Raw genomic sequence first — 26769 nt, forward strand, 5'->3', positions numbered from 1 at the left:
TGCTTATGAAGTCTGCCTGCTTTAAATCCAACGCCGTCCATCCGAGGCCCGTGTCTGATCGTTCGGGAAAGTTTGAGATGTAAAAACATTGAGCGCGTATTATCATAACCTAAGAGCAGGGCTTTGCCTAGAGGCAAACCCATCTATAACGGAATCCCCGACGAGAGAGAGACCTGGCTGGGGGATAGGGGGCGGAGGGGACAGTCACTTACCACCTGATACCTACGAGGTTCATTTTCTCCTTGGGGGAAAAAAACCCAAAAATGATGGAATTGAACTAGCTTAAATTTTCTTGTCACAGGAGGTGGTAAGACTACTCAAGATCTATTCTAGTTTAAAATGTCATCTGCTTCCACCTGGGGATGAAACTACACTTCAATTTACGGCACAAGGCGAGGGCAGCCAAGCCTGCGGCCGGGTTTGTCAGGCCCGGCGCCTCCCTCTCTGCCTCCAGCACCGCGACCCCCGCGGGAGAAACGTCTCTCGGAAGGAACTCCGCCACTCAGATGACTGATAGCAGGAACACTGGATCACAGAAATGAAATTGTGCTCGGAGCCTAATATCCTATTACACCAGGCTATCCATATTTAATTCCGTGGGTCTTTCCTCATAAATCAATTCCTTCGGGCCCTTAATCTCATCAATATCTTTTCTGATACTGAATTTTAAATGCCATTCTCATTGCTAGGCAGAAAGGCAACCTCTCGCCCGTGATGGGATCAGGCTTCCTTTACAGCCCGGAGAGACGCCCAGAGTGTCGCCCTGCTTCCTGACCCTGCTCTTAAGCCACTGACGTCAGCCAGAGCCAGACAGCCACGCGCTGGCCTGCGGGGCTCGCCCGTGGGGTCACGCCAGGAGGGGCACCCTGGGAGCTCGAGGCAGCTCTGGGGGACTAGTACAAAAGTGGAAGTGTGTGTTTTCAAGGCTCTGGGTCCTCAAAGAGGTGCCTGAGACAATCAGGTGCCTCGGCACCCTCCCGGGGCAGGGCGCTTTGGCACAGATTCTCTTCTCTGAAGGTCCAAGGAAGGGACAGACCGAAGGACACGTAGTGTGTGCACACATCACAGCAAGGCCGCGCAGGGTGGGGTGGGGGGCATGGGCTGCGGGTTCTCTGGCGGAGGCGCTGTGGGCAGCCCAGAGGCCATGCCCCTGGAGCTGGAGTGTTTCGGGTCCCCAGGGCTGGCCCGCCACCCTGGGACTTGCCTTGCTGAGGAGAAAAACAGAAATCTAGGAATTCTGTGAGCCACACAGCATTTCCAAAGGGAAGCAGAACCCATAGGGGTACATGGGAACCACGGCGATGCAGATTGGGGGGCTGGCGTCTGCAGGAGGGGGAGGGGCACCACGGCCGGGCCCCTGGGCACTGTCTGCCTGGCACGGGACATATGGAGCTGCAACTGTACAAACTTTGACAATGATAAAACTAAGTAAAGGCTCATCCATTTATAATCACTGCGTACTCACAGTTCTAAACAAAATCAGTGGTAAAACATTTCCTGATTAAAACCCTTTGTGGATCCCAAATCTCACCATCACTGCCATTATTGTTCAGGTTAAATAATATAGATGCGATCTTAAAATGAGCACATTTTCATTACCTACCTTTTAACAAACACACTCTACAGAGAAAAACTAATTCGGAAAATGTCCCGTTTCACAGTCTGCTCCCATGCCCAGCCCGCAGCCCCCCATACACACCCATACAGGAGCTTCTGATTTAGAATCATTTGAGCTTGCTTTCCGCACAGTGTCTCCAAACCCTGCAGCCCTGCAGGTACCCCGACATTTCTGCAGGAGGTAGGTCTGAAGCAAACAGACCAATAACCAGAACTCGGGCTACTCCCGCTCATTGCCCGGGGCCTGTCGGAGATGCTTGCCTTGCAAGCTTAAGACAGGGAAACACTGTGAGAACCGTGCGGTGTATCATTTTGGGTTGGTAAGTGCAAATTTTAGTTCATCTGTGAAATATTTTTACTAAATTTTAATATTTTAAAAATGAAAATGGATTCTTTTAAAGCCGTTAACAGTTTGCTTTGAAACTGAAGGACAAATGGAGAAACTGGTGCATCGGGGGTGCGGTTAGTAACTGCCTAAATTGTACTCTGTTTGCATCGGTTCTACTATTAAAATTCACTTATTTACTGAACGATTATTTACGCGCTGTATCATATTGGCTATAATCAAATGATCAAAGTCCAAACGGTTAGGTGGATTAAAAAAACTACTAAATCATTGTACTATTTATCGTTTTACAAGCATAACTATATGTGAAATTCAATATAAGAAAAGTTTCACTGCACGCATTTCTTTCTAAACCATTACTATTATTAGTTTCATTTGATGATTATTACTGTAAATAATTTTGCCATTTAGAGGAGGAGGATATTTAAAAAAGCACCCTCTCTGCGTGTCGGATTACCCTGGGTACGACACTGGCGGGCAGCCCAGTCAGACCGAGAGAGGAGGACGAGGCCCGTGGCCTACTGGGCTGGGGGGAGACTGGGGCCTGTTCCATCAGACGTGGCTTTAGAGACCTTTCCCCTCGCTTGGATATCCTCCTGTGAGGGCTTTGGCATTTCCATAATCTAATGTCATGATACGCTACATCCCGATGAGGCAATGTCATTATGAAAAGAAACGAAGCCAAGAACTGGCAAGAAGGCAGAGAAATAGGCCACAGGTCACCATGTCGAAGGCTGACGTGACTTGCTGTGTGCCCTTGAACAAGCTGCTTTACTGCTCTGATCTCTTTTCCCTCACGACTGTTTCCTGAGAATAATTTACCATTGGTTGCACAATACATCAATTTCTCGAATGCCGAGCACAGGAAAAGAAGATGCAAAGGTAGTTTGGAAGGCTCTAAAAGCTATTTTCTCTTCTTTAGATGATGTTTTTTTTTAAATAGTGTAATTTGCAGAGTCATTTCGGCTTCCCATTTTTTCACTTTCTTCACATGTTAAATAAAATGAACAACACTCACCGGTGAGATACTGTGAGGCCAGAGAACATCCATTAAGTCAGCGAGGCTCCTTGGATGGCAAAGGGTACCAAGAAAACATCTGTCATGATTCTCTTTGTGAAAACGGAGAGATTAAGACCTGGCAAGTGCAAATGACTTTGAACTTGCATGAGCGGGCACGACTGGGAATTCATACGCAGCGAGAAACGTCCGTTGGTTAGCCTCACTCTGGTTGGTTGGTTGGTTAGCCTCCTTCTGCCAATGTTCAAAACACAGGACCAGCCAACTGGAATTAGCACCATTCATGCAATTCACAAGAGAAGGTGTCAGATGCCTTGCTAGGGCAACCCTATACACATCAGTGATATGCTCTCCATTGGCTTTGCTGGCAGCTCCATCGCAAGCGATGATCCAATTTGCCGGGATTTGTTTATTCTTATCGCTCCTCCCCCCTCCCCCCCGCCCCCCAATTACATGAGCTGGTCATCACCCCAGCCTCTGGGCGCATGTACAGCTGTTAATGTAGAAATTTAAACTATTAACGTCCTTTCCAGCCAGCTTGGCCCATTTACTTGAAACAAGAACCTGATTGAACAGCTGAGTCTTGCACCGTGGCCCAGAGAGAGTTGTTTTTCCTTCGCAGGGTTTATAACCCAGTCGTGATCAGAGCTTCTAGCTAGAAAACCCTTAATGGGTGACCTTCGACCAAGACCCTGTGGCCGCCTTCGGAGGGAGCGTAATCAAAGTGGGGGGGCCTTGTTCAGGTGCGCCCCTGGAGGGCCGACCCAGGCTCGTGCCAGCATCATTAACGGCAGGTGTCACCACCGTCACTGGCCACCTTGAGCACGGTTGTAGGCAAGCGGCTTTTGGCTTAACGGTTCTGGAATAAGGATCCGTGTTGGAGTCTTGAGAGCTTTTAGCTGAATCCTAATGATGAGAAAATTCTAATAATTCAAATGTTCTGCGGATGAATGAAGGGGGGACACACAGCCAATGGTTTTCTCTCCCCATCGGCCACCAATGTCTGAGGCTGGAAAACCTTCGGCCTCGTGGGACTAGAAGGCCTTCATCCCTGATTAACTGTCGGACTTCAGTGAAGCTAGTTCAGTGATTACGAGGGTCCCAGTTTTTCTTTGCTGGCACAAGTTAACCTTCGTACGGCGAGGAGGCGCCAGGATCTGGGGCGGGGTGAGGAGAGAAGGAGCCCTGAGCCTCGCACTCTGACTCCTTCGGTGCCGCTGGGCAAGGTCTGCCAACGCACAGGCCCGCCCACCACAGAGGAAGCGAGCAGCAGATCGAGGCTGCGCGGTCCCCCAAAGTTTCCACGCAATCTTCGTGCACTTAGGTCGGTCCGGAAACCCACATTGCAGGAGTCTCGGAGTGATCGGAACCTCCCAGAGATTCCATGGCGATGATGCTTCTACCTGTTCTCTACTCTAAACTCTGGATAGACAAGTGAGGGCGGTGGCCGTTAAATGCTGCTTCCCCGAGGCAGCTGCTTAGCTGCTGGACCATCTCGGGGTCGCCCCGTCTCTGGACTGCAGCTTGTCTCTAAGGGGAAACAAGAGCAGACGCGGCGGCGGCAACAGAAATCCTCGACGGACGGTGCCATCGCGAGCTGTGCCATGGCATCTTCACGGCGTCTGGGGCTGAGATCTATCTCTTTGGTAACAGAATGCAGCGTCACCCATCTCGCAGAGAGCTCAAAAGCGCAGGCAAAAAATTACCATTTTAAACCAATCCTCTCTGCTTCAGAAACATTAAATACAAGAGGCATTAAAGAAGTGAGCTGTATGACTCAGACCCTTTCCAATAAATGGTGCCAGCACGGTCATTAATGATAACAGCAAAAGGGGGGGGAAGGCCCCCAAAGCATGAAAATTAAGAGAAATTAGAGCTGCAGCTTTACACTTCATGTCCATAACCACCTACCCTGGGAGAGGTGTCCCTCAGCCTCAGCCGTCCCCCCACTCACAGTCGCCACTGCATGCACCTTACTATTACGTGGGGAAGTCGGCCCCGTGTCCTTCTAATGAAAATTTCAATCACAGGTTTTGCCAACATCAGCTGAAAGGCCAGCTCCTTGCAGCGACAGCACAGATGAGGTTAAATCCATGATACAGAGCTAGTTACGTCTGTATTCTAGAAATAGGGAGATATGCTGAGGGTAGTGCTAACTTTCAATTTTTCAAAAGGAAAGAATAGGGTCTGCTAGTAGACCATGCAATAATCTTTTTTTTTTCTTTCTTCCAGATGACAATTTGAAATTGTAAATCATGATACAAAGCAAGTGACGTAAAGCAGTTACATTCTAGTCCAAGTAATTATATCAGGGTTAAAAGGATTATATCAGGATTACTCAGGGAGGGTTAAAAAAAATAACCACTGCTCTGTCACTGAGTTCACTGGGGATAATCTTTAATGGGATAAATGCTCTTTTATTCAGGTGGTTAAAAGTCTCATTTTCCTTTGGTTGTTTTAGTTTTAAATCGTGAACAGACATTCTGCAGCCATTAAAATGATTGTATTATTCTGTTTGAACATGTTAATGGGATTCATCACATTAACAGACTTTTGTAATGCTGAACCAACCTTGCATTCCTGGAATAAATCGATTTGGTGGTTTATACAATACCGGATTAATCCAGCTTTTTAAAAAGGAATTTAAAATCTATCTTTATAAGCGAGAGTGACCTATAACTCCCCCACCCCCTTTTATACTGTTCTTGTCTGTTTTGGTATCAAGTTCACTAGCCTTATGAATTAGTTGGGCCACACTTCCTTTTTTCTAGTCTCTAAATGAGTTTGTAAAAGATCGGCATAATTTTCACTGAATGTTTGGTTAAACCTGCCTATAAAGCCACTCTGAGTTTGTTATTTTGATGGAAGATTTTAAGGTACTATTTCAATTTTTTAAATGAGATCATTTAGACTATTTCTTCCTGATTTAATTTTGTTATTTTCCTATAGGAATTTGTCTATATCACCTAAATTAAAAAATTTGTCATAGAGCTATTCCTGATATTTTCTTTAATCTGTGATGTTCGTAGTTATACTTTATTTTCATTTTAATAGTTTATTACTTATTATATCCTTCTCTTTTTTTGTGATTAATGTTGACAGAGATTTTCCATTTTATTAGTCTTTTGAAATAAACATTTGGCTTTATTGATTTGCCCTTCCTTCTTTGTGTTTATTCTTTTAAACTAAGACTTGAATGCTTACTCCTATTTCCAGTTTTTTTTCCTAAAGTAGACATTTAAATTTTTAATTTTTCCTCTAGGTTCTATTTCAGCTGAATCTCACAAGCTTTTGATATGTTGTGTTTTAATTATCAATTACTTCTACATATTTTAAATTTACAGTTCCGATTTATTTTTGGATCTGTGGGTCTAGATGTGAGTTTTTAAATGTCCACAAAATAGGGTTCAGTTATCATTAGTGATAGCATTCCTTTGAAATGTGTTGAGATTTGCTTCAAGGTCTAATGTGGGATTACTCTTTGTAAATGTTCTAGGGAATGTTTGGTTAGTCCAGTTTTCTGTATATCTGTATATGTCCTGTTGATCAAGCTTATAGGGGCTGAGTCCTATGGAAATGTTTCACTGATTACAAACACGGGCAGGAATAGCAAGGAGGAGGAAGCGGCAAGCTGCTTAGAGAAATGTCCTTCTTCCTTGACATGTAGAATCTTTCATTCCAGACTGGGAAGAGTCTGAAGCACTGCGCTGCCTGGTCTGGAGACTTCCCACCTACCCCGTGTCTCTGCCTCGGGTCCTTGCTGAGCATGGTACAAAGAAAGACACCACAGAGGCTCTGAAAGCATCTGCAGAGTAGGAAGATGGCAGAATGAAAGAATGCCTGGGTGATGGCATGCACAGTGTCAACGGGAATGCCGGGGTTTACCGCCCGAGGTGGCCGCCATCCCCTCCAGAGTCCCAGGGCCCTACCAGCTGCCCTGGATAAGGTCAGCGACTGGTCAGGTCCCTCGGACCTTTCACACCCACACAGAGCATCTGCGACCTCGAGAGGCAGAACGGCCTGACCGATCCTTACGCTTCGACCAAGTCTCAGCCAGTGCGATGAGGTCATCAGTCGTTTGGACATGAGCAGGGAGAGCGGGGAGATGGAGAGGAAGGGACGTGGTCTTAAGGGCTTTCCAGTCCCCGAGGATGAAATGTGTGTGGTGGCTCCACAACTTGTTCTTCTCTTCGTTCATTTATTCAGAGAGTCGTCGCACAGGAAGCACAAAGTAAGCCACGGAAGACGGGTCTTAGGGGCCAGCACTAGTTTCAACACCAACGTCAGAAGGAAAAAGAAACTAATACTTATTTAACACATCAGGGGAAAATCACAGCCTCTGTCGCAACTCCTTCTTCCGTCCCCTCCCCCCCCAGGGAGGTAAGGGGTGGACATAAATGAATGTAAAGGGAAAAGATGCTTTGAATGCACCAGTACAAGGAGGCAGAGTATGGCCCCGAGGGCCAGGAACTGGGAGCCCTGGGTCACAGGCGGGGAGAGTTGGGAGGCGGGAGGCTCCGCTTGGTGACATAACCTCGCTGATTAAAATTATAAAGTGGACTGGATTAGGGGTCCACTCAGGCACCCCTCACCCCGACGTTCTGTATACTGAAGTCCTCTTTCCGCAACAGGAGGTAACTCTGGGCCCATATCCAGTCCGAATTTTATATCTAGAGCAGAATGCCCTCTGTCATCGCATGCTTCCATGCTTTCTGACTGTGGGTGGACCATGCTGCTTTGCAAAGCAGAGCCCGGCTTTCACACGAGAAATGGCCAGTGAACTGGGCTGCAAATCAAGCCAGTCAGTCACCAGCTGGGCAGAAAAGCTGGACTGAAAAGACCAGTCTGATCAACGAAGATCCCAGACCCTGGACCTGGGCGTGCTCCTTAAACGACCTGGCGATTCTCCGAAATCAATCTGAGCTCCTATTACCAGAAGTAGACTGGCGAAGCTCTATCACGAACCCCCTTTTCCCTTTCTCCGTGAGTAATAAATAGGAGGATTACTGGGGGGAAATTACATTGTAAAGAGAAACTCAGCATGGCCGCATTTTTCTGGGTCTTACGCTGAGGTCATTACCAAGACCTTCCTGAAATAAGCTGAGGGGCAACGAAGACGAGAAACACAAACCACGGGGGAAGAAATAGAAGGCCAGGAGAAAAGACAAGGTGCGTGGGGAATGAGTGAAGGGCCAGATCGCAGAGAGCCACTCTGCTTAAAGGCTCGAAATGACTGACTCGGATAAAATGTAAATTACGGGTGAAAACACGCACCTCGAACGCCGTGGGTGAGAGCCCGCGTCCCTCTGACGGATCGCCCGGGTGATGCCGGGCTCGGCGTCAGTCGAGGTGGTGGAGACGTAAAATGGAGTGTGTGCGCGACGGCGCGGCGGCGCGATGTGAGAGGACAGGAGGAGAAAAGCGCGAGCACGAAGCTTTGACAGGTCGCCGCGTTCTCCCGTCACGTGCGAGCGCCGCCTGTGACACCCCCTCCTCGGAACTCCGCCACCGGAGTCTGAATCCACCTCTCCTTTTTCCACCTGCTCGTACTTCCAGCACGTAAAGCTGCTGTGGCTGCTGACTAAGTGCAGTGTGTGTGTGATGTGTGGCGTGTGTGTGTGTGTGTGTGTGTAACAGAGAGAAAGAGAGAGAGACAGAGAGAGAGAGAGAGAGAGAATGACAGAAACAGAGACAGAGATTGAGGAAGGACAAGTGACAGAGGCGCGGAGATGAAACCGAGCTCGGGGACCGCAGAGGTAACCACCTAACTGAGGAAGGGGCGTCAAGACAAGCACTTCGCCAGGGTGGGTCCCTCCACCCCGCAGCTGAGTGGAATGGGTGGTCTATAAAGCGAGGGCCAGATGGGGCACTAACTTCGTTTAAGTTTCCCTTGATGACGATTCAGGCCGTTTCGCTAAACGGCGGGGAAAACGCAGTCTGTAACTAACAACATCGTGGACCTGAATTCCCAATTCCACACTTGGTTACAGCTCCAGAAATGTTAACTGACAAAGCCTGGCTACCTCGCTGGCCAACATGTGAAAATGATGATGAACCGCGTACGTCCATGCGTACGTAGGGGAAGGGGCCGCTAGGGCGCACGGGCACGCCGACACCAGTTCTATCTGTGCGGCGACACTGGGAATAGTTTGTTTCCTTTCACGTGCTTCTTTTGTGCTTCCAAGTTCTCTGCACTGAGAGCATATCCCTTCATAAGAAGGAAAATAAAACGAAAATTAAAATGACAAACCTAGATCCAGAAAACCTGCAACTCCCACCTACGTTTCTCTTGCTCCCTGTTTGTTCTCTTACTCAGATAAAGAGGGGTTTTTTTTCCCCTCTCCTTTCTGCTTTGTTTCTACGTCGTGATTTGTCGCCTCCACCACACTTCTCCACGCTTTTTCTTTGCAGCTCTCACCTCTGACGAGAAGAAAATTGGCTGGTCCTCCTAACCCCCACGCATCCTCTCCTAACGAGCTGCACGGAGGACGCTCCCCTCCTGAGAGATGGATAACGACATCGGTCGAGCGGGGAGCGTGACACCTGCCGTAGACAGGTGGCCGCGTGTGCTGCCCGGGGCCCCGGCTGCGGCGTGGGGGAGCCTGCTTCTTTGTACTGGCAGACTAGAGAGAAATGGAGTCAAGGCCAGACCACGAGGATCCATTCGGGAGTCCGTGGCTGGAGGGAGATGACAGTGGTTGTTCAGAGTGCAAGGCCAGTTTGTATCTGCAGTGAAAACCTGTTTTGATGTATTGCATTTAAGGAAAGATCCATTTCACTATCAATCTGGTGCTCTTGGTGTGTGATACGGCCTATAAGTCAGGAAGCAATTTCCAAAAGAGGTGGTAGAGGGGAGGGTCATTCAAAGGTCATGTAACGACAGCGGGCTCCTGGTGTGGGGGAGGGGTTCCTCTGTCCAGTGGCAGCTGCGAGTCTACAGAAGATGCGGTATTTCCCGTTGCAGGCTTCAGGGACAAGCGACTTTCCTGGTGCACGAGGCAGTGCCATTACTTCTACCCCCGGCTCCTACATCGATTCGTCTGCTAGCCTCGTTATTTTTAGAAGGGGTGATTACTAATGAGGATGCATTTGATGATCAAATTAATTAACGGCAGAGCAGGATAACGAATGATGAGATGAAGCCTCCCGTCGTTAAATTTTATTAGGGCTTCTCTTTCCCTTCCCAGAAATGAAGAGTTTTATTTTCACAGTCCAAAGTTAATAAATAAAAGCTGCGTGAACATTCTTTTCTTTCTTTTTTTTTTTTTGCTAGCTCTCATTCCGCTGACATAAAGACCAAAGTAGGGGCTATGACCCAGAGTCAGGGAGTGGGCAACGGGTTTTTACCAACAACATTTCTAGCAACCGACAGAGCTTCTCGGCCTTCTGCTCTCATGGTGACAACGGGTGTGTGGCAATAGCCCCAGAAACAGCTGCAGAAGGGTATGGGAGAGCAGAGGGGGCAGGGGCTGCGGTCACGCAGCCCGGGATTGGAATCTGGCTCCGCCAGGTACTTGCTGTGCCCTGGGCCAGTCACTTGACATCTCCAGGTCTCAATTTCCTACCTGAGAAACCAAGATGGCTCATACTCCTGAGCTGAGCATTGTGGGAAATCACGTTGTGTGCTCTTGGGAGTTAACTGTGGGCCATGGGCTGTCAGGGTGCGTGGGGGGTGCGTGGGGGGTGAGTGGGGGATAGGTGGGGGTAGGTAGGAGCAACAACTCTGGCCAACCCAGTATCAGGACACTCCGGTCTGGATTTGTCCAGACTTACTCTGCTAATCCGAGGTTTCTCTTAAACCTCTATATTTCTTCATATTTTCACCCAGAATGTGGCAATCACAGTTTATGTTGTATAACAGCTTTTCAAAACGTGTCCACGCACATGACCTCCTTTTATTGTGACAAGTCCTGGCTAGGGCTGGCGGGACTCTTTTTCCAGGTGAAGGACCTAAGCTTCAGACAAGCTGACTCCTGCAAAGCTGTACAGAAAACAGGGGATCTGGAAGCCACTCCTCCTCCTACTGATTTTGGTGTTTTCATTTTCTTGTGCAAAAGCTGGGCACCCCTTGGGTGGCCTGCAGGCACCTAATTCCTTCCTTATCTTGTGGTCACTGTTGAGTGAAAATGGCAAGATGCCCAGTGGCCCATCTTCGTTTGAAATGGCTGAGAAATTTAGGGAGTTTTCCGCTCCGCTGCCTTCGCGGCGGTCTTTGTATCTCGGCCAGAGTCAGATGGGCATGTGTTTTAAGCTCCCAAACCCCTTGGCAGATGTCAGGTGCGATCATTTCAGACAGGCAGGGCTTTGTCATGGAAAGCCCTGGGGCCCTAAATTAGAGAACTGGTTTCTATTCCTGGTTTCAGATGTACCAACAACGCCTTCTCCGGACTCGCAATGAAGCGGGCTGTGTACCTTCTTCCGAAGTGCCGGGGAGTGCAATCCGCAGTCAGGAAGGGCACAGGCTGCCAGTGGGAACTCTGTGAATGATTTTTAGCCGCCTCATGAATGAATTCTGAATGAGAATTATCATCACCATCATGTGCGCTGCTACCACGAGGTGCCATCCTGAGGTACGTGGCTGAAGAAGGGGTAGAACGTGGAATTACAAACACGTTCAAATTACAAACCACCAGGGTAGTTAAGTGACAGAAAAGGAAGACCACGCTGGACCCCGAATTTGGCAGCAACTGTGAACCTTGATGGTCCACAAAGCCACACCATCTGAGAGATGCACATTTCATGATTTTTCTGATTCTTGTAAAATGTCAAAGACCTCTTATACGAATGGGGAAATGTGAGTTGTTTTCTGTTCAGGAAGAAAGAAACTTCTTCTGGGTCACTGAAATAGAATTCAATAAAGATGGGGTGTGTCTTTGCAGACTCAGCTTGTCAATAGTCCAGATTTTTATATTTGTATAGCGTATATTTATACACACATGTTTTTTGACGTTTTAAAGATGAAATGATCTCCTTGCACATGAAAGTCTAAAAGAAAGCGCCTTTCTCTATACTATAACGACGTGACTTTCTTGCCCTGTCAAGTGACGCTGAATTATTTTCTGCACCGATGTGTAATATTTTCATATATTAAAGATATTATGATAATGTCGTTACATGCTTCTTCCTGAATGAGCAAAGCAGGTCATCGCATATATGCTGTTCTCTTCCAACCGAACCATTTTGAGTTTTCTCGACGGAAGCATCTTGCTTAGAAGATTCTCATACTATATTATGACTTAATGACCAAACTAATCGATCTTCAGGGTTTCACATTCTACGTCGAGTCCATTTATCTAAATAGTTCCCAAAACCTCTTCAAATACAACATCATTATAAAAATGTTGAATTTCTTCTTTTAGGTAAATTCTTCTTTTCTTTTTGCTCTATGTTTGTGTCATTTCCTCCTCCTTTTTTTTTCTTTTAGCTGTCATCTCCCCTCATCCCACATTCCCTTCTCATCCCTCTGTCTGAGTTCAGGCCTGCCTGCCTCCATGCTATCAATTTTTTTTTTTTTAATTCACCAAAACAGAATGGAGAAAAAAATCAACCATTCCTCTCTCGTTGTTACAGATTGTAGCCTCTTCGTGTTGCCTTTTCCGAACCGTCTGACTCCCTTTCCTCCTCGCTAACCCCCGCCCCCATCTGTGCACCTGTCTCCTCACCCTGAAGCAGCAAACTTCACTCCAAAACGCGCTGCCTTCCTTTCCTGCATTCCTTCCCCTGAGACACGTGGGAATGCGTTTCCCCTTGGACGGCTGGGGTCACGTGTAATACCTGCCCCTGGCCTGCTCCCCGGCCCACAGGTCACCAAGAGTTCCTTCAAGGGTTGCGTTAAAGTTAAAAGACCCTGAAATAGGTTTTTGTTCAAGATGTCAGACGCGGCGCATGGGCGTTTGTGTTTTGTTTTTCCTTCTTCCGGAGACTCAATTAAAACGTCTGCTAACGAATAAACTTTAAAAAGCAAAGAGAATGGGAAGGGAGTTGGAGGGAGGTCTTAGTATATGACAGATGCTGGCATTTGAGGGATCCCCACCTCCTGGAAATGAAGCCAGCCGGTCAGTGGCCACTCCAGGGGAGAAAGACTCAAGACTCAGACTCAGCAGTGAGCAAACCCACACCGCTCCCTAGAAATATAAACCAAGGCCTTGAACCCAAACACAAGCATCTCCTTGAAGGAGCAAAAACCCGTAGCATGAAAGGGCCAGACTGAGATACAAAACACAAACAACCACTCCTGGAATAAACAGAAATGGTTCGGGAACAGAGAATTTTGAAAAGTTCGCATTGGCATTCTAAAAAAGATTTGAGAAGATAGTGCAACAACAACAACAACAACAAAATAAGATTGCACAAAGGGACACTAATGAAAGAACAAAATAATAATGTTTGCAAATAAAATAATGTGATAACCAAACAGCAACTTCAAGAGAAAGGATCAAAGAGAAAGTTTAAACAGATAATGGGATAAGAAGAAAAATGGGGACAGAGCATCAGCCCAGTGGTCCATTATCTGACCCGTGGGCATTTCAGGAAGGGTCAGAACAGGAAACTAAAGTGAAAACTTATCGTGGAAGCGTAGAGACTCCAGCTGCAAACTCTTAAATGCACTTACTCTATGATCCAGCAATCCTACTCCTAGATATTTACCCAGGTGGAATGAAAAATCATGTCCAAACAAAAAGCTTCTACAGTAATGTTTAAAGCAGATATATTCATAATTACCACAAAGAGGAAATCGCCCAAATGTCTATTAACTGATGACTAGATTAAAAAAAAAAATACAGCTTTTCCCTAACGATGAAACACCATTTGGAGTAACAAGGAACGAGCTGAAACACAGCGACATGTATTGCTGAAGCCAGACTCAAAAGGCTGCATGTGCCCACTTCCATGACGTCCTGGAAAAGGCAAACTACACGGGCAGAGAACAGATCGGTGGTTGCCGGAGTGAGGCTGATGTAAAAGGTGCATAAGGGAATTGTTTTGGTGGTAATAGAAGCGTTTCATACACCGATTGTGGCAGTGGTGATTACAAGAGTGTATAAATTTGTCAAAATTCATAGAACTGCATCCCTAAAAAGAGTATTTTTGTTCTTTGTATTTTTTTTTTTACCTCAATAAACCCAAGAAGACAATTCAGTGTGGTAATCCAAAATACATAAGAGTTTAAAATGTGTATATTCTTTCTTCGTACACCTAAAGATACAAACACAAGCCCACCCCTCACTAGGCCCGAGGCAGACACAGCTTAACTTCTAGCTTAAGATCAGGAAAAGACTACTCTGTTGCCATGGATTCAAGCTATTACTTCCTTTCTGTGACATGTCTGATATTAAATCAGGCACATAGTACGGGGTTGGGCCGAGAAGCACCGGATGAAGTCACCTGAGGGTTTTTCCACTTTTTAGCAACCTTACCCGTCGTGTCTTATTCATGAACATACGAGACATCATGTGATGTCAGTGAACACATCCTTAAAGGATTAAAAGAAGAAAAGTTAGGAATTTTTGGGGTTTCACTTGAAGGTCATTGTAAAAATTGTAAGCTGGTTCTAGTTCTAAGGCTATTGAGACTCTCTATCTTCTCGTTTGTTTGTTTTTTTAGAGAAATAATTTCCCGTAGATGGATTGTTAAAATGATGACATGTGGGCAGCTAACCCCTCCTCTATCTGTTGACTTTCCCTGAGATCATGATTTACAAATTTAAAAAGCGGGCAGTGGGCAGATTGAGAACAGGTTTTAAAAGTCAGGAGAATTCTTCGCAGAACGGCTCAAATTTGCAACTTGTAATTTATTCAACATGATGTTAAGGTGGAAATACACATCTTAAAAAGCACATCTAGTTTAAAACGATAGCAAAGACGTGTTGCCACAGAGATGGCTAAGCACGGCCTAACAACCGGTTAACAGCCAGAATCCGCAGCCACTGGGTGAGTCCCGCCCTGTGCTACAGGGACTCGGCTCTCACCAGTCCTTGGCCAGCTGCTTATGACCCAAGAATCCCACACTACCCGGAGCTCCCCACGGCCACCGTGCCAGTACTGCCTCTGTGCCCCTGCCTGTCTAACAAACCCACGCTCACTCTCTACTGTGTGTCTGTTAATGCTTGAATTGTGCTCCCCCCGAATTTACCTGGTGCAGTCCTAACCCACTGTGCCTCAGAGAGCGATCTAATTTGAAGATCATCGCAGATGTCACGAGTTAAGGTAAGGCCAGACTGTAGTAGCGCGAGCCCCTAATCCTATCTAAGCCGTGACCTTACAAAAAGCAGAAAGTTGGATGTAGACGCGACACAGGGAGAGAGTGGGGTGACGTGTCCACAAGCCGAGGAGGGGCAAAGATGACCAGTGAGGGCACCAGAAGCTGGGGAGAGCCACACCCCGTCGCGGCCCTCGGGGACCCAACCCCGCTGGCCTGATCTCAGACTTCCCGTCTCCAGAAGCGGGGGTGGTAGATCAGCGCTGTTTCAACTAAACCCCTCCAAAACCAAGCGAAAGCCAAAACAAAACTCCAAAACACAAAACAAAACAAAAAAAAACATGCTAAAGCAAAGTACCCACTGATGAGGAGATTGCGCGGGTGCAGGAGACGCTACAGCGACCGAAAGTGGCCTTGAAGGACGGTCTCTCGGGGGCTCCTGCGTGGGCCAGGCCGTCGCCCCCCGTGCCGGGTGCTGCCACCCCCGCCCACGCCTTCCCCACCTGCCCAGCTCACCCTCGCCTCCTCCGACGCCTTTCAGATTTGAATCTTCAACCACCTTGAAGGTTTCACCAACTTTGAAAGCAGCTAGGATAAACCTTCCTGGGGGACAAGTGGCCGGGTGGCGGGAGACGCAGCATGCCAGCTGTGGGCTGGGTCTGGGGTCACGGTCTCTGGGGGACTCGACAGACTGTCCTCCCGGCGAGGGCACCGGCGCACACCCAGCGTCGGGGCGTCTGGACACGCCGGGGAGCCTGGCACAGAGCTGCTCCCCCGACTCCCAGGTGCGGAGACCTGAGCAAGGCCCGCAGGGACACTTTCCCAGCATGCCCCGCGGGGACACTTTCCCAGCATGCCCCGCAGGAGCACTTTCCCAGCATGCCCCGCGGGGCCACTTTCCCAGCATGCCCCGCAGGAGCACTTTCCCAGCATGCCCCGCAGGAGCACTTTCCCAGCATGCCCCGCGGGGCCATTTTCCCAGCATGCCCCGCAGGAGCACTTTCCCAGCATGCCCCGCGGGGACACTTTCCCAGCATGCCCCACAGGAGCACTTTCCCAGCATGCCCTGCCTCTGAGCCTCGCCGACTTGTCTAGCACACACTGTGGACACCAACCAGGCAGGACTCGAAGCCAAGACGTGCAAACTGCTTTCAAACGCGGGAGATGTTCAAGTCGTAATTTCTGTGACTTGGTCCTTAACTCGTTTATACCTTTTTTTTTTTTTTAATCCCTTCCCCCTCATTATTCCTCCCTGCCTGGCGAGTATTTCAGCTACCACTCATCCCTCGGATACTCGGTAGGCAAGTCAGAAGTCAATATGGGTGGGGGATTTAAAAATATATCTTATTCATGATATATGTAATTTCCCATCGTCCTACTCATATTTCCCTTGTTTAAAGAAACACAATCTCTATTTTTTTTTTTTGCCAGAAGAGTGGTTAGATTCACATATTAAGAGAGATAAAAAAAAAATACCCAAGTGTGATCATAATTTATGCTATATTATTCTACGACAACTCAAAGGCCCAAACACCTTACGCGTATCAGGTATTGGCTGACGTTTTCACATACAACCCCAGCGAGGAATCTTTGATCTGGATCCCCCACTGCCAGGGCCCGGGTTTTCCTCTCCCTTGGACCCCTCCTTTCCCACAGTTCCTGTCTCTTCTCCCCCTCCCAGAGCCCACAGCTTCCGTCTCCTTCTGTGCATTGCTGGGATACACATCTTGACCTCGAGGGCGCCGGGCTGACACCTGACATTCATCAGCAAAAGTGGAGACACTGGCCTCTTTCTATAGCTGCCTGTCCCCCCGCCCCCCGATCCTAGCACTTCGTCTGTCACCTCGAACACACGCCGTGCTCAGAGGCCCCGACTACATCCCAAGCACAATCCGTGAGAAGCGGGAACAACACAGTTTATGTCGTCATCCATCTCAAAAAGAGACTCACCGCGCTTTTACAAAACCGGTTACCAAGCTCTTCGTTTAAAAGTTCTAGGACACCTGCATCATGCTCGGCATTTTTCTGACCGTGTGCTACGAGGCCGACCCTCCTCTCCATGCCTTTCCATCTCCCAGTTTTCTGTTTCCTACCTCGAGCGTGGGTTTCTTCAACGTGTTTCTTCCCTTCGTCTCCCTTCCCTGTCCTGGTGAGTGGCTGCCCTTTCACTTCTGATACATACACACGTCCCTTCCCCACCCACGAAAAAGAATCTGGGCCCAGCACCTGCTGCATGCCCTGCATGGTTTGCTGCAGGAACTGGAGCTGCTGGTCCTTGGTGAGGTTTTCCTCCGTTCGGAAAAGCTGCTCCTTCTCTTGCTTCAGCAGCTCCACCTCGTTCCGGTAGGCGTCCAGCTGCCAACGGAGACTGTCGTTCTCCTCCTTGAGGGCGTAGGCCTGGGCGGCCAGGGCTGCAGGACAAACAGAACGAGTTCAGGTGAGTCACCTTCCTGCTCCGATCAGGGAAGGCTTCTGTGGGACAGGGGGGTCCCATCAGGTGCTGGTTTACCATTCATCCCCTCTCAGAAAGGCCTCACTCCAGGGCTCCCTGCAGTGGGTGAGCACCTGACAAGCCTCCGACGCGGGTGTTGCCCCGCTCCCCCTTTATGGATGAGAACAACGAGGAACAGAGAAGCCAGAGAACGGGTCCAATCCCATGCAGTAAGCAGCGCAAACCAGCATCTCCCTTGGGCTGCGGTCTCGAGCTCCGCTCTGGGCCATGGCTGCACCACCAGCCCAGATGTGCCTGGCCGTACCTGACTGCTCACACTGTCCCAGGTTTGCCACCTCCCCTTTCCCACTAGGCCCCCACACTCTCCCCCCCTGCTCCCCCCCCACCGCCATAGAAAATTCATTCTGTGCTTTTGAAATCGAGAGAAAAGTGAAAGATATTTTAAGAGCTCGTTGTCAGAAACTTCTCCAAAGAAGTGACTTCGTGTTTGTGGGGTTCACGGTGGGGACTTACTGCCCAGCGGTCCCCCGTGCACGCTCAGCCCCGCCCACACCCCCAGACCCTGCCAGGGAGCCAGATGGAGGGCATTATGGGACAATGGTGGGTCTTTACTGAGGTGCTGTGAGGCCCCAGTGAATTCTCTTCCCAAATATCAAACAACGAATTATGTTAATAATAGTCTTACAATTGAGAGTTTTATGGCATCTACTTTTCAAAATGACAATCTATGTACAGTACACACTAAAATATGAATCAAATAGAACATGCAATTAACCAGAAAATTCCCCACCGTGAACCAGTAGGGATCAATAAGCATCACATACGTACTCTGTGCCCAGGTCTGTCTGGGCGTCTTAGATCACAAGAGGAGGAGACGGAATATGTCTCTTCTCTCGAGGAGCTTAAAATATAATAGAAACTGACACATTTGCAAGGAAACTAGCACATTCAAAGGAAGGGAGGACGATAGCCTGATGCCTGGTAGATAGTAAGTACTCAATAAACGTTGATTGAATGACTAAATAAGCAACTTGGTGTCAGGCTGTCTAACAGGGGAACACCTCCTATGGGAAGTCAGAGAGTGGAAAGAAAGATGCAGATGGGAATTATCGAAGTGGGCTTTGAAGGATGAAATCCCAGAGGTGGGGAAGGACGTCCAGGCAGGAGCCAGAGCACAGGCACGAGCCCAGAGACCAGGACTGAGGAGGGAACATCTGGGCAGGAAGGAGGGAAGCTTGACCCGAGGAGGCAAGAGTCTGCCTGGAAGCAGTGAGCGAGAGACAGGCGAGCCCCGTCAAGCGACGAGAGGGGACAGAGGCTCAGGAATCCGACTGGCGAGTCGGGCTCGGTGCAGCGGCCGGCCGAGAAGCACTGAAGGACACGAGGAACGGGCGATTCAGGGCGGCCGGTTTGGCAGTGGTGCGTGGAGTGAACTGGAGGCTGAAGGGAATGGGGAAGGAAATTTTACTCGGTGGATATGCGTGCGTGAAACCCAGGAGCAGACGACTTTATAGTTTTTCAGGATTTACTCATAAAATCAGAAGCGGCCCAGAGTGGCCCCAGGAGCACGGGTTAGTGAGTTTTCACACCGTGCCGCCCGACTTCATCTCTTGTCCACACCCAGAGACACCAACTCCTGACAACTCGGTTTACCGATCCACACGGAAACGGCTGGGAGGCATCGTTCGAGAGAGGGATGTTGTGATAGGGCGAAATTATAGAAAATGCGAACGATGACAAAAGTGTTGGCACCACAGACTCACATTACTGCATTTAGTCGCATTCAGAGACACTTAAGTCATTTCCTGAGGAAGCTCTATTTGGCCCTTTCTCAATTCAGACTGGCATTTTTATTATCGTAACTGATAGCAGGTGTTTGAGAAGAAATCAATTAGTATGCGGGTATGGAAATTACATGTTCCCAGTGAAGTGCATAGTCTGCAAGATATGCCGGAATCTGTGCAGCTAGATGCAAGCAGCTATAAAGCATGTGCCGGGAACATTTAAACAAAGTACCTGGACACACATACACATAGGAACGTGCACCCGCCCATTGTTTTAGGGGTTCTCCGACGAGCTTGTGGAATGGCACCGTGGGCAGTTGTCCCTGGCTAAGCCAAGTGACCACTGTTCCCGCCGAGGAGGATGCAATGTCGTTTGCGTTTCTAGGATAGAGATACGATAGCATTATATAGATCAAGCGCCCAGCAGCTGCCACTCTACCCGTTCCTGCCCGCTCTCCCCCAGCCCCAAATCAACCCATGGCCAAGCCCATCGACGCGTTTATAATTGGGACATATAACCGATTCATATTCCTGATTAAGTGATTTCAAGCTAGATAGTTCCAAAAAAAATTTTTTTTTTTTTTTTTTTTGGCTATTCATGTGGCAAGCAAGGCAGTTCTCTTCTAAAGGGTGAGAAATTGCATATTGACTCCACTTAACTTGAGGCCACCTGTTTGTACGCATTACTCGGTGTCATTCTGCGGTGCGGAAGCTGCCCCTCAGACGAGGCCTTCTGGAAGAAGCTAGGTTATGCTTCTTGGCCCAGAGCTCTAAATGAGACAAAATCCTAATAATTTCTAACTTCATATCACTTCTCAGTGTATTAAAAATTCAGAAATTTGAAAGGTCTACGCTTTTATTTCTCTCTTTTCCGCCCCTCTTTTAGTACTTTCTGGAACAATGTATTAAATTAAATGGTTCTGAAAAATATATAATCAAGTTTCTGTGATAAAGTTTACCCTTGAGAGACTGCACAGTAAATCTACTATTCAAATAAGCATAAGGATTAAAAATAAACGACAGTATGCCTCTTTTTGTGAGAATCCCCAAGGAGTGTGCTGTGTTCCAATAAATGGAATATTTAGCTGAGAGCCACCACGGGGGCATTACCAATTTTCAATTAAAAAAAAAAAAGTACATGATAAGACACTTTAAATGTAAACTATTCTCAATATAATTAAATCTTTCTTTGGTGATTTTAAAGGCATTGCTGAATCTGATTATTATTAATTCATTCGCCAATCTACTGCTTACAGAGAGGCCGAAAGCGATGAGAGTGTATGAAAATCGATCCGAAGATAGTCTTGCACCTCCGAAGAGGTTTAAATCTACCACATCGCCTCTCTGTACTCTTTCCCACATTCTATATAAACCATACTTCTTTATACTAATTATGGTCAAAGTGACCTCTTCCTCTCTTTTTTCTATTACTTCTGTTTCCATGGGAACAGATAATGAATGACAAGCTTAACTTCTTTAAGTAAATAATCTGGTGAAAGCCTTGAAATCTCTCTCTTACCAGCCTGAGCCAGACTCAGAAAAATAATTAGTATTATATGAAAAATGTAAGTTATTTTGGGTCATATCCCAGGAAGCTAATAGTATGTTAGTATTTTTTTCATGCTCAGGCAAGATGTGTTACATCTTGAATACTAAAACACTGAAATACTAAAATACCATTGTTTCGAACACTATCTGGACTTCTTGAGCACAGGCAATGGGCCAAGCATATTCTAATCACACAATATCCTTCACCCCTCACAGACACATGGTGTAGGAAAGACAATGACTTCCATTCTGCAGGTCACGGAACTGAGTGCGAGAGACACGAAGGTCGCGCAGGCTCACACTGGGCGGGGGCGCAAGGTCTGTAGTCAGCGCATGTGACTCCGACACCTGTATTCCTGGACGCGACGGCCCGGCTGGCCGAGGTGCGGGTCCAGGCTGCAGCTCGAGAGGGTAAGCAGGGATGATTCTGCAGGGGCCACGTGCTCCTGACGGGGGGCGGGCGGTCCATTCCCGCCTCTGTGCAGGGCAGTGTTCCATGAGGAGGAGGCCTGGCTACGAAATCAGAGTGCGTGGCCCTTTCACAAAACAAACCCACGTATGTCCATTGCAGGAGGAATCTGGAAAGGCCCACGTGGAGGTTAAACTCACCCGCCAGGCTGCCTCAGGGCCGGATTCTGACCACTCGAGGTCTCTCTCCTCACAAGTGGCCATGCCGAAAGCCACCAACGGCTGAGCCCCGGGGCCTGGGTGGTTAACAAGGCCCAGCAAGGCAGCTGTGTTCGAGGGCCGAAGCTGCTCGGGGGGGCCCCATCCATCTGCGCTCACCTACGTCCAGGTGCAGCGCTGGGCGGCGAGGTGCCTGCCGTGGGTCCCACCGTGGGCTTTGCTCTGTGTGACTCCACCGTAAGTCGCCCTTGATCTTGTCCAGAGAGCAAAGCTTTAAACAGTACTCTTCCCCTGAAGGGACATGTCCTCTCAGAAGAGGACCTGCCCATGTGGCCACTGACGGCTGTCACCTTTGTCCTAACTCGAAGGTTGCTTTCCCTTTCAACAAATGGTAGCTCCTAATTTTCTTCAAGAAAGCTTCCCCTCAAGAAGTGAAGTTTTCCAACTCCTAGAACCCCGATGCCACACGCACTTGAACTGGTGGTTCCTACACGTCAGACACGTCGCACTCTGAAGTGTGAGAGCAGGAGCTCAGCCCACAAGCACAGCACGTGCTCAGCTCCAGGCCTCGCCCTTTGCAAGAAGTCGGTAGTGACTCACCCTGCAGAGCTTTTATTGGATAACGCCCAATACTTGGGATACCAGAGAAGAGTTGAATAGAAAACCCTTTGCTTCTCTTCGTTTCTGTGCCCTATTTAAACTCTGTCTAGGTTACGAAGGAGGGAACCAAACCTTTGCTTTTAAGCTTGGAGGGAAGTGGGGGGGCGGGCAGTGACTGAGCTTGGGCTGCCCCTGAGTCCCCTCTCCCCCTGTCCTCATCACCAGCGTTGACACTGATCCATGCACACTCACGTGGGCCTGGCCTTAGGACAGAAAGAATCCCCATCCTCTCTAAACATGCGCCCGAGGCAGAATGACACTGGTCTGAACGGCAACTGGCATCTCAAGGCCGCCGTTCTGCAGTTTGTCCCACACGCAGCCTCCGCCTGTCCCTCAAACCTTCTGAACCTGTGTTCCTAGAACAGGGCCTGACAACATGCATTTCGACAAGTTCCTAGGGCGACTCCAATGCACGCCGAAGGTTAGAACCACGTCTGCAGCCTTCGAGAAGGAACCAGACCTCCACGTCATGTTTCATCCCCTCCTTCCTCGCTTGCATCCCTTCCATCACTTTTTGACGCCTGTTTTCTCCCGGCCTTTTCCAACAGCTTCTCCGTTACCGAAAGAACCTGCTCTCCGGCTTTCACCATCCAGCGCGGCCTTTCTGGACGCTCCGCCGTCTGCCTTGGCTTCCTACGTTTCATTAATCTGCCTACCTGTTCCTCCCGGGATGCTACTTACTGCCTCTCCTGTGATGATATTGTGACTGAATGCTTTCATAAATCTTCCAGGCGGTGCCTCCAAAACACATTTTTCTGATCTACTAGATGTCGCCGTGTATTACTTTTCTTCGCGGCCATATTTCTGGGGGGAGTTCCTGCTGCCGTAGGTTTGTGGCTTGCACCCAGGAAAGGCCCGGCTGACCCGCTGTGCCCTGTGGGAACAACCTGCCATGACCCAGCCTCCTGGGCGAGGCCTGTCCCGGGGGTACACTCTCCCCAGAGTTGTCACTGGAAAAACAGGGGAAACCTGTCCTTGGCTGTTATCACCTTTTTCTGCGTCGAGCTACCTTCATTTTCTCTCCCCCCCAATAACCAGCCTTTTCCCAATTAACCGAAGGCTACTTCAAGTGCACTTCACACAGCCATGATGAGGGGACTTCCCCGCGGGGCCGTACAGGCCACACTTAAACCAATAAGCCACCTCCCTTCCGATTCTTCTTTCTTCGGTCCTTTATTGCCGTCTATGTCAGTCACTTCCTTTCCACTGAACCATTTTATCTTTTACTCCATTTTTATTTTCTTCTCATTCTCATATTTTATTACCTTAGCTCAACCTGTTTTTTTTCTTCCCCGCCTATTACTGACAGCTGTTAATCCTCATGCTGCGTGTTAGCGTTGTCAATCTTGTGCGTGTCAGAATCACCTGAGGAGTATTTTAATAACACAGCTGCCTGAGCGTTGACCCCCAGGCTTTGGCATATTTGTATGAGGCTTCCCCAGTCTTTCTCACATGCAGACGGGGCTGTGAACAACTCACTTGTATCCTTTGTTACTCACCGGTATCCATTCTCAGCATTGCCTTTGTACCTGGTATTTGAAAAATGCCACGGAATCCCTTAGCTGATTATTTCTGATGACCTGGAGGGAATTCTCTTCAGATGAGCCTCGTGTTACCGGTGAGGAAGCTGAGGCTTGGAAAAGGGGCGTCGTTTGCCAAGCCACGCCAGAAACAGAACTCAGAAAGCTCGAGGGGCCTCTGACCTCGTCCCAGTTATCTCCGCTCTATCCAGTGACTCTATACTCTCTCCCAGGGCCGCTGATTCTCACTCCTGTGGGCCACCCTCTCAGAGCCTTTCTAATGATCTGACCACCCAAGTGACCTCTCTTCAAAAGAACATCGTAGGGAACTGGGCATTTCTCAGTTAGGCCCAGAAAATGGGAAGGAATTACGCAAGGAAGCCTCTCGAAAACTTATTTTCACAATTCTTGATTTCTCATCCATTCAGATGGCATCCAGCGCACATTCTTCAACTGGACACATCTTCTCATTACTTTTTTTCATCCCCAGAGCTCGAGTGCCACAAAATCCCACTTCGATAAAGTCGGTATCCATCTTCTCTGAGTCCTTGGGCATGAGAAAGTGCACGTATTTTAAAACCTATCTGGATGGCTAAATTATAGCATTTTTTTTTTCCTGAGAGAGGGTTGTTCAGACATTAAAACCCTCTATGTATTGAGCACGATCATCTTTCTCACTTCCCTACAAAAAAAGCAGTTTTTGCTTTGCTCATTAACATGATTTGTTTCGGGTTTCTGATGAGCATAATTTTTCAGGTAGCAATGTTTTACTCTTGCCAGCACCTCCTTAAAGAACCCTCTCCAAGTGCCGAAGGCCCAGTTAAGCACTATCCATCAAACGCTAATGCTTTTAAACACCTCTACCCCTTTTCGTAATTGAGAAATAGAGCTGTTTGGGCAAGTTTACGAGGTGACCGTGATTGAATTAAAGAGGTCAGGGATGGAACAGACTTCAAAGTCATATACGATGATTTTAAAGAAATGACTTCCCTCCAATTAAGCAGGAATTGGCATGAAGTATTTCATTTCGGAAAGGTTAAAAGAAGTCCTCTGAGGAAGCAGGTCTCTGGTGACCAGTGTTTCATGGAACCCCGGAGAGGAGGTGCTACGTACAGAAAGTGCGCTGTTAACACAGGGCCGGCAATCGGTCATCAATTACGATATTCCTTAGGGGCCTAAATGTTATATAGAAGGGGCAAAAAGCCTGATGTACATTTTAATTTCTATTTTAAAAGCCCCAGGACCTAACAACTTTCAATTACTTAAAAAAAAAAAAAAGAAGATACATTTCCCCTCTGCAATCATTTCGACCTTGTTCCAGAGAAAAAAGGTTCCAATGTGACATTTCCTTATTTCTTTGCTGTTTTTCCCCTCAGCTCTGCCCTTCACCTTGCCACAGTCCCCCATCTTTTGATGACCTGAAAGAGCATGCCATCCTTCTCGCTCTAAAGTGTAGCAGGTAGAGTCTGACATGTAGTTAGGGAAGCAGGGTTCCATGCAGGAGCGAGGAGGGACCAGCCTCGTGCTGGTCTGGGGACCCCCAGGGTGTTTCTGAGGAGTAGCAGACCCGAGGGGAGCTCTGGCTGTGATGCACCGAGGCCCACATTTCTGCCACTGTCAACCTCGGAGGGTCGTGGAGACGTGCGTCATATATTAGAGGGAGGCTGAGGGGTCTTGGACAAAGAGAGCTGGGCTTTAAAGCCACACACAAGTTTTGAGACTTGAGGCAAGTCAGAAGATCTTCACTAGAGCCCAAGGTCCTCGTCTGAAAAACATGGTCAGTACTGCGAGGATTAGGTAGGTAATGGTGTTTTTACTGTTTGCCTGAACTGGAAAAAAATAAAATCCTTCAACAGATTAAACATTCATCCTTCCTAGTTTTAATTTCCTATGCATTTATTTAACAATTCTTGTCCACCTACTGTGTGCAATGCAATGCGCCGGCCAATCAGGGAGGAAGAGCTGACATGGGGTGCAAGGTCCTCCCACCTCGGCATGTTTTCACCCTATTTGCTTAAAACAAAGAAAGGAACAACAAAAACCTTCTTCTGCAGGGGTAAGACAAAGTTCGGATGCACAGAGTTACACAGGTTCTCAGATGCTCTCGGCGCTCACAGCTCTTTACCTGCGAGCTGCCGTGAGTTGAGACAGTACAGAGGGCAGACAACACTCCACAGGCACGTGACCCAGCGCTATTCCAGAAAAAGCAGAATGATACGCTACTCGGAGTTTTTGGAGGAGATAAGCAATGCTCTCAGATCCAAGACTGAGTCCCAATTAGTTTTATAAGCCTCTGTTTGCTAATTTTTTTTTTTTAACCAGGCACTGCAATTAAAATGATATCCTGGTCCCACACACATCACGAGAATTCACTGAATATTTGTTGTTTTACTTTTATCACCTCTTTGTTTTACAACATTGCTTAAGACAAATTCATGGAGGCAAAGAGCTAAGAATAGAGAAATGAATGGTTTTAGGATGCCCAGATTATGTAAACTGTACTAGGAAGGTCTAGTATAGCAGGTGGAGACATTTCTTAAACAACTGACTGGTAAATAATTAAAGGAAGAATGAAATCTCTTATCCTACCTTCTGAAAGGTTGGCCAATGATGTGTTACCACTTCAGTTGTGCCTAAAAACTTGTAGTTACAAAGAATACCCAATATAAAGCCACAAAATTTACTCAGTATTCCAAGTAATGTTGGGGATACATACGCACACACGCGTGCGTGCGCACACACACACACACACACACGCACTCCACATCAGTTTAGAACATGGGGACGGGGCGGGAGAGGACATATTACTTCTCAGGCCTCTGACGAAGCAAAACTTCCCTGATTCTGTGCCTCTCTGTAAGACTGGTATAATTGTAGACCCTCTCCCTTAGACTTTTTATTTTTAAAATTTATTGGGAGGCACATCTCATAAAGTCTCAGGAACACGGAAGCAAGGAGAGCAATACGCCCTAAAATTGGACAGAGACTCGGTGAGCTGG

The 26769-nt window shown here is 48.0% G+C and overlaps 1 protein-coding gene across 10 annotated transcripts in view; it reads right to left on the reverse strand.

The window, feature by feature from the left end:
* ENOX1 (ecto-NOX disulfide-thiol exchanger 1) overlaps window positions 1-26769 on the reverse strand; it is a 436596-nt gene that overhangs the window by 47877 nt on the left and 361950 nt on the right. For all 10 annotated transcript variants that reach the window (XM_036228929.1, XM_036228928.1, XM_036228932.1 and 7 more), the window contains one exon: window positions 17406-17590. In XM_036228929.1, the coding sequence (XP_036084822.1) occupies window positions 17406-17590 (185 nt within the window). The remainder of the gene's footprint in view (window positions 1-17405; window positions 17591-26769) is intronic.

Source organism: Rousettus aegyptiacus, unplaced genomic scaffold (assembly GCF_014176215.1).
Source record: "Rousettus aegyptiacus isolate mRouAeg1 unplaced genomic scaffold, mRouAeg1.p scaffold_m13_p_11, whole genome shotgun sequence".
Taxonomy (NCBI): Eukaryota; Metazoa; Chordata; class Mammalia; order Chiroptera; family Pteropodidae; genus Rousettus; species Rousettus aegyptiacus.